This window comes from Pan paniscus, chromosome 1 (genome assembly GCF_029289425.2).
Source record: "Pan paniscus chromosome 1, NHGRI_mPanPan1-v2.0_pri, whole genome shotgun sequence".
Classification (NCBI taxonomy): Eukaryota; Metazoa; Chordata; class Mammalia; order Primates; family Hominidae; genus Pan; species Pan paniscus.
This window is the reverse complement of record NC_073249.2, coordinates 191,469,253-191,482,341: the sequence shown is the minus strand read 5'-3', so window position 1 is coordinate 191,482,341 and position 13,089 is coordinate 191,469,253. Positions and strand designations below refer to the sequence as shown.

The 13,089-nt window shown below is 36.4% G+C and overlaps 1 protein-coding gene across 10 annotated transcripts in view; it reads left to right on the top strand.

Annotated features, from left to right (window-relative positions):
* The window catches only part of ZMYM4 (zinc finger MYM-type containing 4), a 154,711-nt gene that overhangs the window by 94,895 nt on the left and 46,727 nt on the right, over positions 1–13,089 (top strand). For all 10 annotated transcript variants that reach the window (XM_034961047.3, XM_034961045.3, XM_034961068.3 and 7 more), the window contains 2 exons: positions 7,972–8,056; positions 8,299–8,554. In XM_034961047.3, the coding sequence (XP_034816938.1) occupies positions 7,972–8,056; positions 8,299–8,554 (341 nt within the window). The remainder of the gene's footprint in view (positions 1–7,971; positions 8,057–8,298; positions 8,555–13,089) is intronic.

Genomic DNA, 13,089 nt, shown 5'->3' with positions numbered 1-13,089 from the left:
GTTGAAGATTTATGGTAGTTTATAAGTTTGTGGTGCAAGCAAGTTTATGTAGGATAGTAAGCCTTTTGCAGTTAATGCTAATGAAGTACAGGCTATATATGGATTTAAATATTTTTCAGGAGGGGTTAATGGACAGATCATCTTTGGAAGGGTTAATTGATTGAAGAACCAGTTCATTGGATTAGTGGATAGAAGGTAAAGGAGGCTTTGATGAATGATACATGATTCCAAGTTTGAGATCTGTGAGTAATAAGAGTGAAGGTAGAGCTCTGCTATTTCAGGGTTGCTCTGGAGATAAAATCATAGAGATCTTAAAACTGTGAGGTCCTGAAGTCAGCTAAGCTATCCATGCACTTAATGATGTTGCTGTTGTTGGAATAGAAGAAAAAAGTTATATCAGATGCTGCAATCATTTTGAAGTGCAAGAAGGGGTCCAAGGGACAAATATGCAATAGCAGCAATTATTTGAGGGTATCTGTGTTTTGTAAAGATGGTATGAATGAATTGGCTCTTTTTCTGAAATGACATTTAATCTGGGGGAAGCTTATATTTTCCTATCTTTCTGTTTATATTAGAAGGTTTGAGACTGTCAGACTTCTGTGGAAGTGCTTTCTTTTTCTTTTCTTTTTGTTTTTTCTCTTTTTTTTTTTTGAGACAAGGTCTTGCTCTCTTGCCCAGGCTGGAATGCAGTGGTGCAATCACTGCTCACTGCAGCCTCAACCTCCCAGGCTCAAGTGAACCTCCCAGCTCAGCCTCTTGAGTAGCTGGGACCACAGGCGTGTACCACCACACTGGCGAATTAAAAAAAATATTTGTAGAGGGGCCAGACGTGATGGCTCACGCCTGTCATCCCAGCACTTTGCAGGCTGAAGCCAGCAGATCACTTGAGGTCAGGAGTTCCAGACCACCCTGGCCAACCTGGTGAAATCCCATCTCTACTAAAAATACAAAAAATTAGCCAGGCATGGTGGCGGGTGCCTGTAATTCCAGCTACTTCGGAGGCTGAGGAAGGAGAATCACTTGAACCAGGAGGTGGAGGTTGCAGTGAGCTGAGATTGCGCCGCTGCCCTCCGGCTTGGATGACAGAGTGAGACTTTTTTTTTGGTAAAGTAACTTGCACAAGCTTGTCTCTAACTTCTGTGCTCAAGCGATCCTCCTGCTATGGCCTTCCAAAGTGTTGGGTTTACAGACATGAGCCACCGTGCCTGGTCAAGTGCATTTTTCATTTAGATGTTTTTGGACAGGATTTCTCAAACTCCACAGCATTGACATTTTGGACCAGATAATTCTTTGTTGTGAAGAAATGTCCTGTGCATTGCAGGACATTTAGTAAGCATTTGTGGCCTCTACCTACTACATGCCAGTAGCAGCCTCCTCCCTTGCCAATTTTAACAAAAAATGATCTATTGAGAACCATTGTATTAGAGTAAGCAGATGGAAGAATAGGAGATTGCAGAGGTTGGTGATTCATGTGAGTCATTGAGTCAAATTGATGCCCAGTTAGCATGAATTCCATGACGTTCAGTGGAAGTTGGATGTGTTAGGGTAGTGATAAAGCTATAGGAGTTGGATGGATATGAGTATACTTGCTACAAAGAAGAAAGTAGAAGGAATATAAATAGATTTTTCTATTCTATTTAAATAGAAGGTAAATAAAAGCATGTTTATAGAAGCAGGTAATGGGGATCTTAGATATCTGAATTAGGGATAAATAGATGTCCCAACACCTGGGGAAAGTTCATGTGGCAGTACATGCTTCAGAAGACTACAGCCATGTCTATATGAAGGGCAGATCTTGTATCTCTTCTCCTGCCCCAATGTGGGCATGCTGGCAGGGTACCAAAATCATCTCTTTCTTTTGTATTTGAACCATGTGACACTTCCTTGGGACAAAAAGGCACTTAGAGCATAAACCAAATACAATAGGGGTAGAGAACACTGAGAAGGTTATTAGTATTGTTGTTTTCAGAACAATCAGAGGTTCCAGTGGCTGGAGAATATAAATAGGATGGAACAGATAGAAACACTTAAATTTTTATATACTTATTCAGAATTATAAAATGTGTTATCAAATACTGAATATGAATATGAAGTTTCATCATGATTATGGGAAGAACTTCCCCAAAGGCTTACTCCCTGATTGATTGGACTTGAGAATTAAGCAGTAATGTGAGTAGTTCCTGGGCATAAGATCCAAAAGCATTCTTTACCCTGACCCCACAATAAGGGACTTGTAGTATGTGAGTGGATAGAGCTAGGTTTTCCCTGAGGAGTCCTTTTTGTTGTCAGCAATACCAGTCCTATAGGATCAGACCTTTGATAATTCTTCTAGAAATCCCCCAGAGCAGCTCTCATGTTATAAACTAGATATGTGATTCTTTCCTTCTTTTCTTTTTCTTGTCTTTTCCACACCCATCTCCACCTTCCCTCCTTCTTTTAGAAGAGTATTGCCTTTCAATATTGCATAATTTATTACTTTTATTCATTTCCCATGGACTGGAAAAGAGAACTCTAGTGTATTATGTTATTAGTCTCAAAAAAGTACTATTAGCCTCTCATAAAATACTGATAGATTTTACAGTTGTGGTCAGTGTTTACTTTCGACCATCAGTTACCAGTAACTTCTTTCATGGTTCAATAAAATCATAGCTTTAGTCTATGGCACCTTTTCAAAACTTCCTTTGGCTTTTCTTTGTGCTTAATTTAGGTAGTTTTGCTTTTAGCTCACTTCCTAATTCTCTTTTTTACACAATTCATCTTGGTCCTTATTTCTTTACTTTACTATATAAACAAGGTGCTGAAATGTGTATGTATGTATTTAACTTCCTCTACCCATTTGCTCTTGGTTATTTCTTCAGTTATGATATTCTGGATTTGCCAGTCATTGTCTGTCCTCCTGCCTCTATTACTGGCATAATGTCATTGGGTCTCACAGTTTCATTTCTTCATTCTAATTCTATTGCATGTTTCTATAATGTTTTCTGTAGTATTTTTACAGTTACAGATGCTTTTACACGTACTGTGTTGCTTAATTCGCCTAACAACCCTGTATAAGATGGCCAGAGTAGAGGATGTTAACATTTATAGGTGAGAGAGCTGAGAGATATAGAGATTTAGTTACTCAAGCCCTCATGGCCAGGAAGGAGCCAATCTGGGGTCATAATCAAAGTCTTTTTTTTTTTTTTTTTTTTTTTAGTCTACCAATCTTTCTGTAAATAAAAGTTGTTTAATTTAAAAAATACCTAGGGAAGGTTTCAAAATAGATACTTTAAAGAGAGCCAGAGACCTCATTTTCCTCTTTTGCCTTTTCCATAGGGTCTAAAAACTGTACATTCAGTAAATACTACATTAAAGTCATGATTTCTTTTTCTTCTTGTTCATAATAATAGAGGACGAGCTAATGTGTAGTCTCTCATTGAAAGAACTCAATTAAAATGGGAAAGCAAATGAACTAATTGTCGTCATAATAGTGATTCACACAGTTTTGGAAAGAAAATGTAGTAATTCAAATGTTGGGGCTGTTTTAGCCATATTGAGTTAATTTGGCAATAGAAACTGTGTTATTCATTTCTAAAATACTTTCATGGGATATTAATATTGATCTTCATTTGTAGTAAACTAAGAAGCTAAAGGTATTGGTAAAGGAATTTTTTTGTGTTTTGGCATGTGTTTTTCTGCTTCTGAAAGCTTTTGGGTTACCAATTAGATATTTACTTCTCAGAAAATATTTATTAGTATTTGGCTACTCATTGATTTGTTTATCAAATACTTGTAAAATTAGTGATCATGGGAGGATACAAACATAAACCAAACATGATTGTGCCTTGAAGGCATTGTGGACCATACAAACAGTACTTAAGATGTATACTATTTTACTATATTACATAAATAATATGTACTCAAGGCTAAAGGAATCCAGCAGAAGTTTGCAATAGCCATCACAGAGACTAAGAGAGCTGACTGGAGACCGTTAATGTATGCCAATGAGTATTGGTTGTTTCTGGAGTTTTCTGAGATTAAAATAAAAATATTTAAGGAAATTTTCTTTAATACACTATATAATGAAGGAATGTCATGATTAGTCGATGTTAGAAAATCTTTTAATACATATATTTCATCAGCAGGTCAAATAAGGGTATCTGTAATAGTCACTTTATTAGATGCCAAAAGACATCTCATGTAATTCAGACATTTCTTAGAATAGATTTTTTCTTGATCATAGTAAGGAACTACTACTTCAGATCAGTAACAGTTATTGAAGTTGAAGTAAAATGATGGAAATCTTCTGTTAATATTACTAAAAGAATACAAGTTGCGGATGTCATCGTTATTATTTAACTCTTGTTGGATTTTTACTTCAATCCATGTTAAAGAAATTAGAAGAAAAAATAATGGAAAAAGGGAAATAAAATTATCACTTGCTATTAAGAATATTTATGAAAGAATTAATAGAATTCATGAAAATTTAGTGGAGTACCTAGTTGAATTATACCAATACTTCTATAAATAAACTTCCCAGTTAGATGATATAATGAAAAAGATACACTATTCCCAGCAGCAACTAAAAAGTACTTATATCAAATACAACTTGAAATAATGAAGAGACCATCTTTTTAAATATAAGAAATATGAAGATGTCAGTTATTTTTAAATTAAGATTTAAGGCCAGGTGCGGTGGCTCACGCCTGTAATCCTAACACTTTGGGAGGCCAAGGGGGGGCGAATCACTTGAGGTCAGGAGTTCAAGACCAGCCTGGCCAACATGGTGAAACCCTGTCTCTACTAAAAAATACAAAAATTACAGAAATTAGCCGGGCGTGGTGGTGCATGCCTGTAATCACAGCTACTCGGGAGACTGAGACAGGAGGATCACTCGAGCCTGGGAGGTGGATGGAGGTTGCAGTGAGCCAAGATCGCACCATCGTGCCCCAGCTTATGGGATAAGAGTGAAACTCCATCTCAAAAAAAAAAAAAAAAGTTGAGATTTAGATTTGATGCAATTCTGATGAAAATATCAATGGTTAGGTTATGAAGTTTTGTAGAAGAATAATAGGCATGCACATACACACACTTATTACACGTATATTCTAAAAAATGGATGGAGAGGTTGAATGTGGCAAATGCTGTTAAATGGTTGAACATCATACAATTAATTTCTTTTTTTTTTTTTTTTTTTAAAGACAGAGTTTCACTCTTGTTGCCCAGGCTGGAGTGCAATGGTGCAATATTGGCTCGCTGCAACCTCTGCCCTCCCACCGCCCTGGGTTCAAGTGATTCTCCTGCCTCAGCCTCCTGAGTAGCTGGGATTACAGGCGTGCACCACCACGCCCCACTAATTTCTGTAATTTTAGTAGAGACAGGGTTTCACCATGTTGGCCAGGCTGGTCTCAGACTCCTAACCTCAGGTGATCCGCCCACCTCGGCCTCCCAAAGTGATTGGATTACAGGTGTGAGCCACCACGTCTGGCCATAAGTATCCTACAGTTAATTTCGTTAGGATAGCATGATATCATAAGATTAGTCAGACTGAAAATGATATAGAAGAGATAGCCCAAAAACAGACATTATTTTTTAAGAATTAGATATATTTATCAATGGCAAATGAAAGGAATTCACTATTTAGAGAAAGAAAAAGAGGTGGGCATGGTGGCTTATGCCTGTAATCCCAGCACTTTGGGAGGTTGAGGCAGGTAGATACTTGAGGTCAGGAGTTCAAGACCAGCCTGGCCAACATGTTGAAACCCCGTCTCTACTAAAAATACAAAAATTAGCCGGGTGTGGTGGCAGGCACCTGTAATCTCAGCTACTGGGGAGGCTGAGGCAGGAGAATCACTTGAACGCAGGAGGCAGAGGTTGCAGTGAGCCGAGGTTGAGCTAGCCTGGGTGACAGAGTGAAACTCTGTCTCAAAAAAGAAAAATGTTCATTATACATCAAAATGAGTAAATTCCAAATGGACTAAGGCAGGGGTTGGCAAATTATCAGTGGTGGGCCAAATCCAGCCCCCCCCCGCCCCGCCCATTTTTTTTGTTTTTCCACCCACTGCTTTCATAAATAAAGTTTTATTTGAACATTGCCACATTCATTCATTTACATATTATGTGGGTGCTTTTGCTCCACCAGAGCAGAGTTGAGTAGTTGGGACAGAGACCATATGGCCTGCAAAGTCAAAAATATTTGCTATCTGGTCCCTTACAGATAAAGTTTGCTGATCCCTGGAGTAAATGAATGTATTATTATAAAAATGAAACTATTTTCTTATTCTTTTAATGTGGAAATAAAACTTTGTAAGAGATAGAAGAAATCACAAAGGTAAAGACTGTCAGATTTTTTTGGCACAAAAATGGAAACAAATATATAAAATTTTAACTTAACGTACATATTGAGGAAATGTTGATAACAAATGCTACTGAGAGTTAATACTGTTCCATTATAATGCACTTTTTGTAAATGAACATTAAAAATAGCTGCAAATTGAAACAAAGTGGGAAAATACTTTTAAATGGTGTTTTTTTCATAAATTACTGGAGTAAATATAATTAAGAACATTTTTTGGGGAGGAAAACAACCTGTCATTATGTATCAAGAACCTTTACTATGTACCTTTTTACCTAGTAGTTCCACTTCAGGAATTCTTTTCTTAGGAGATAATCCTAAATATGGGAGTATGAATATTCACAGAGATATTCATCGTGGCATTACTGATTGTGCTGAATATGCGGAAACATTAAATGAACCAACATTGTGTTGTGGTTATAAAATCTTGGTGCCATGTGGGGCCATTGGAGCCAGAGGCAGAAGGAAAAAATCAGTAATACTGATTTGGCATTTATTTAAAAATTTGATATTTTGCTCTTCATGGACCTTGCATAAATTTGATTTTTAAAAATACTGTGTTAAAATATTATCTTCATTACTGAGGTTTTTGGTGCCCCCTTAATTTTGTACCTGAGGCATGTGCCTCACTCACCTCATCCCAGTCACATCTCTGTGTAATGTGTTATGTTTCTTAAATAATACATATTTGTATTTTCAAACTTGAGTAATGTGCCGACACCTCCCCATCACAAAAAAGGAGATATATCTGAGATACTCCAGAATTCCAAGAATAAGTGATCTTGCAGAGTTTTTGCATGTTTCAATATGATAAACAATATATTAAAATAAAAGTTAAATCTATTATGATTTTAGAATGCAATTGTATAATTGTAAAAAGCAAACAGCACTGAAAGGTTGTAGTAGAACTCAGTTATATGGTGGTTACTCATGACTTAAAATACGTGTACATGCACATAAAAATCATTGAAATAAAAACAAAATTTAAACAGCGTTCTTTTAGAATTTTCAGACTATGTAGACCTCAGGGATTCTTGGATTTCAGTTTTAGAAACACTGGTATATTTAGCCATTAGAAGTAATTTTGGAGTAATATATACTAATATACAAACGTTCAAATGATTCAAATGAGCAAAAAATCAGTTTATAAGAATGGTATATTTAATATAATTACAACTTATTAAGAAATAAAACCTCTGCATTGAGGAGGGGAAAAGACTGGAAAGAAATATACCCAAAGAATAACAGTGATTGTTTTGGGGTGATTAAAATATGATTTTTTTCTTATTTTTATTTATCTAAATTTTCTATAGTGATTGTGTATTACTTTTATAATAAACAGTAACTTATAATACTTTAATAAAAATAAAATTAAAGATTTTTCAAAAATAATAAATACTTAGTGTCACAGACTAAGTAGATACTTTCATTTTTTTCTGTCTTACACTCCTAGCATATACGTATTTTACCTATATTTAATTATAGTTTGCTTGCTGTTTTGTACTTTATTATTTCTTATTAATGTTTTAAACATTTTCCACCTCTATATAGTGGTAGTAAAATGTCTTGAATGTCTGGATGTCTTTAGGTATTTATTCTTTTCTCTATGTATTTATTTATTTTTTTCTTCTTTAAAGGAGTATAGTCATGGCCAACAGCAAAAAACTCAAGAGGGGGAACTGAAAATTAGTGCTGTGTTTTCAGTCAGTGGCAGCCCTCTTGGTAAGAAACAGACCTGAATAAATGGATTGTGTATGTTCTGACCAATATGAATGAGAAGAAATTCTGCTTGTATTAATAAACCAGGCAGCTCTCTCTACCCACTTAGGATGCCTTTAAATTGTATATTGCATAATTACTGTTGGGTTTCAAGACTAGTTCTAGAAGAGAAAGAAAGAATGTCTACTTAAAATTCATGGTAAAAAGTAAAACATTTTTTTCTTTCAATTTTTTTTTTTTTTAAGCTCCACAGTTGACTACTGGCTTTCAGCCCTCACTGGCGTCATCTGGCATGAATAAAATGCTTCCTTCAGTTCCAGCCACAGCTGTTCGAGTTTCCTGTTCTGGTTGTAAAAAAATCCTCCAGAAGGGGCAAACTGCTTATCAGAGGAAAGGGTCTACTCAGCTATTCTGCTCCACACTGTGCCTCACTGGATATACAGTTCCACCTGCCCGCCCACCGCCTCCTCTCACCAAGAAAACTTGTTCAAGTTGCTCAAAGTATAGCAGAATTCTAAATTATCTTTTTTGTTTCTTTCCTTTCTCTTAACATACTTTGTTCTTAGCTCATGTATTACATTTGATATTCTACATTTATTCCTTTTTTTTTTTTTTTGAGAAATACCACATTATTTTCTGTCTGCTTTCAGTTGTTGCTTTTCAGTCTTCCAGGTGCTAGGTGCTCAGCTTGTTTTTTAGCTTTCAATAATGTTACTTTTATGTATTGTTTTTGAAACCAGCTCTCCCATCCTTGTTAGTTGAAGTGCCTGATATAACAAAAAGTGTACATTTAGGGATATTGTATTACAGCAGTATTTTATAACTATAGGCAATAGATATTTAAATCCAACAAATATTTTAAGTTATATTTCCTGTTATGTAATTTGAATTTCTTTAATACTTTTCTTCTTAACCTTAAATGGCTTCCTGTGTGTGTGTGTGTGTGTGTGTATACACATTTATTTATTTATTTATTTTGAGACGGAGTCTTGCTCTGTTGCCCAGGCTGGAGTGCATTGGTGTGATCTCGGCTCACTGCAAGCTCCGCCTCCCGGGTTCATGCCATTCTCCTGCCTCAGCCTCCTGAGTAGCTGGGACTACAGGTGCCCGCCACCATGCCCAGCTAATTTTTTCTATTTTTTAGTAGAGACGGGCTTTCTCTGTGTTAGCCAGCATGGTCTCGATCTCCTGACCTCGTGATCTACCTGCCTCAGCCTCCCAAAGTGCTGGGATTACGGGTGTGAGCTACCGCGCCTGGCCTATATTTTTATTTTCTCAATGTCTCTGAACTACCACATTGTGTCCATTGGAATGTTTAATAACAAAAAAGGGGTATGATCTTATGACTGTAATAAGGTCATCCTGATATATTTGAGGAATACACAATAACTTTGACTAATTTTATGATTGTTAGAAACAGTTTAAGTCAGAAAAAGAGGAATAATGCTCTTGTTCTGAAACACTCTATAATCAGGCTACTCAAACCATGATTCATTTATTACTTTAGGCGATAATGTTTATAGTTCCTCACACAGATGCTGCACTTTGTTTGCCCGGAGAGGAGAAAAAGATACTCCTCCTCCTAGTTCAGTTAGATGAGAGATGTTTAAAAGAAATTTAAATATGGTTAGAAGTTTTTCTGGAAGTTACTGATATGCACATCGTTTATGCTTCATTTTTTTGAAATGACCGACAGGGTAAATTTTGGTTATATTTGAGGCAGCTTAAATATATACTGTAACTTATATATACAAATGTAGATTAGACTTCAGTTTTCTTTGGAATTTCTATTTTTATTGTAAAATTGCCGCTATTTAAAAGAAGAATAGAAACTTCTGCAACTTTTTGTTTTGGGACTATCTTTTAAGCTAATTACACATTCTTTTGAATAGCTTCTGTGCTATCAAATTTTTATCTCCTGAGTGCTTATTTACTGTTCACATGTGGCTAAAAGCCATTTAGAACCATGTATATTGATTAAAGTGCAGATTAAGATATTTTATATCAATTTTTGTTCAAAAATGAAATTTGATTATATAAGATTGGTGCTTTTGTGACTTTCAATGCCTTTTGTGAAGGAATTTATAAAAGGGAATTTAAAAAATATATCTTTGAGTTATGTTGTCATTGTTAGAATAATAATTATACCAGGGCTATTTTGAGTGATAGATTTTGGCTTATTTCTTTAAAAATTTATTTCATTAGAACATAAACCATGAGGAAGTAGTTGGGAAAGGTGTCAGGGAATGTTGGTTAAAGGATACAAAATTTTTTAGTTAGAAAGAATTGAAGATCTATTGTACAATATGGTGACTGTAGTTAATGATACATTGTATTCTTGAAAAATGGTGAGAATAGATATAAAATGTTCTCACCACAAAAATGGTAACCAAGGAAAGCATATATTAGCTAGATTTAGGCATCGCACAGTGTGTATGTGTATACACACACAGACACACAGACACACACAGGTTGAGTGTCTCTTACCTTAAATGCTTGGGACCAGAGGTGTTTCAGATTTTGGATTTTTAAAAAGGTTTTGGGATATTTGCATTATATCTACTAACTGATTGAGCATTTCTAATCTGAAAATCTGAAATTTAATGCTCCAATGAGCATTTCCTTTAAACATCATGTTGGCGCTCAAAAAGTTTCAGATACTGGGAGCATTTTGGATTTCTGGATTAGGGATACTCAGCCTGTTCTTTAAAATATGATGTTGTGGCTGGGCGTGGTGGCTTGCGCCTGTAATCCCAGCACTTTGGGAGGCTAAGGCAGGTGGATCACTAGAGGCCAGGAGTTCAAGACCAGCCTGGCCAACATGGTGAAACCTCCATCTCTGGTAAAAATACAAAAATTAGCTGGGCTTGGTGGCACATGCCCATAATCCCAGCTACTCAGATGGCTGAGGCACAAGAATCACTTGACCCTGGGAGGTAGAGGTTGCAGTGAGCCAAGATTGCACCAATGCCCTCCAGCCTGGATGACAGAGTGAGACTCTATCTCAAAAAAAAAAGAAAGAAAATTATGTTGTACACATAGTAAATACATATAATTTATGTCAGTATAAATAAATATATATATGCATATATATATATATATATATATATATATACACACACACACCCACACCCCCCACAAGGGTAGGAACTTTGTGTATCTACTTCAATATACCCAGCACAGTAAATGCTTAATAAATATTTGTTGAATGGGAGAATTAATGATCTTAACTTTTTTTTTTCTTTTTTTTTTTTGAGACTGAGTCTCGCCGCTCTGTCGCCCAGGCTGGAGTGCAGTGGCGCAGTCTCGGCTCACTGCAAGCTCTGCCTCCCAGGTTAACGCCATTCTCCTGCCTCAGCCTCCTGAGTAGCTGGGACTACAGGCATCCGCCACCATGCACAGCTAATTTTTTTTTTTTTTTTGTATTTTCAGTAGAGATGGGGTTTCACCATGTTGGTCAGGCTGGTCTCAAACTCCTGACCTCCTGATCCACCCGCCTCAGCCTCCCAAAGTGCTGGGATTACAGGCGTGAGCCACCGCGTCCGGCCCTGCACGGCTAATTTTTTTATATGTTTAGTAGAGGCAGAGTTTCACTGTGTTAGCCAGGTTGGTCTCGATCTCCTGACCTTGTGATCCACCTGCCTCAGTCTCCCAAAGTGCTAGGATTACAGGTGTGAGCCACCGCGCCCAGCCCAATGATCCTAACTTCTAAAAAAGCTATACTTACTACTTTATAGTTATAACTTATGTAGTAAAATTATTTAGTAAAAAGAGACTTTATACTGCTTGAATTGTAGAATGTACTTTTAAAAATGAGTACTTAGGTATATATCCTGTCTCTAATTTCTGTATTCCAGTATGTTCATCATGGGATTCTTTTTTTTTTTTTTTTTTGAGACAAGAGTTTTGCTCTTGTTGCCCAGGCTGGAGTGCAATGGCACGATCTTGGCTCACTGCAACCTCTACCTCCGGGGTTCAAGTGATTCTCTTGCCTCAGCCTCCCGAGTAGCTGGGATTACAGGCATGCACCACTATGCCCAGCTAATTTTTTTGTATTTTTAGTAGAGATGGGGTTTCTCCATGTTGGTCAGGCTGGTCTCAAACTCCCGACCTCAGATGACCCACCCGCCTTGGCCTCCCAAAGTGCTGGGATTACAGGCATGAGCCACCGTGCCCGGCACTCATCATGGGATTGTAAGACTTAAATCAGTTTGAAGATTTTAATTTTTATAGTTTTTTTTCTGTTTATTTTGCCATGAAATCATTTCATATAATAAATTCATGTTTCTTTATTTAATTCTTACTCTAGGGATCAACAGTCTTTAAAATTTCAGTGATATTTATCCTTTTATAATCATAGCTATAGGCTGGGCATGGTGGCATGCACTTGTAGTCCCACCTACTCAGGAGGCTGAGGTGGGAGGATTGCTTGAGCTCAGGAGTCTGAGACTCAGCCTGGGCAACATAGTGAGACCTAGTCCCCCCCAGCTCCTAAAAAAAGTCAGCCACATCTCCGTCTCAAAAAAAAAAAAAAGTTAGTCATAGATTTTTTTTTTTTTAAAGATTTATCAGTTATTTTCAAAATGGCTATGGAAAACACGTAAGTTTTAAAATATGCCCTCTTTCTCGTTTTAAAAAATTATTACTATTGTCCATACATGTTACTCTTTTCATCTAGATTTATCATGTTTCTTTGACCTCCAGTCTCTGGTGTTTGCCTAAGCTTTATTAGAGACAGGTCATTTCTACCTATGTGTCATTTTATCTATGTCTTGATCTTATGTAATTCAATTGCTCTTTAAGATTATGTTCTCTTCTCATGTTTGGTTTATCCATTATCCAAATTTTCCATTTCTTCAACCTGTTATCCCTTGACTCTTTATAGTTCTACCTTTTTATTCACTTAGTCTTTTACCCTTTTTTTATTCCTTTTTTTATTCATTCACCCCTTTTTGTTCTTTCAGGTACTCCTTACTTATCTCCTTAGCCTTTTCTTCTTCATTTTCTTTCTTACTTTTCTCCTACTTCTCATTTTA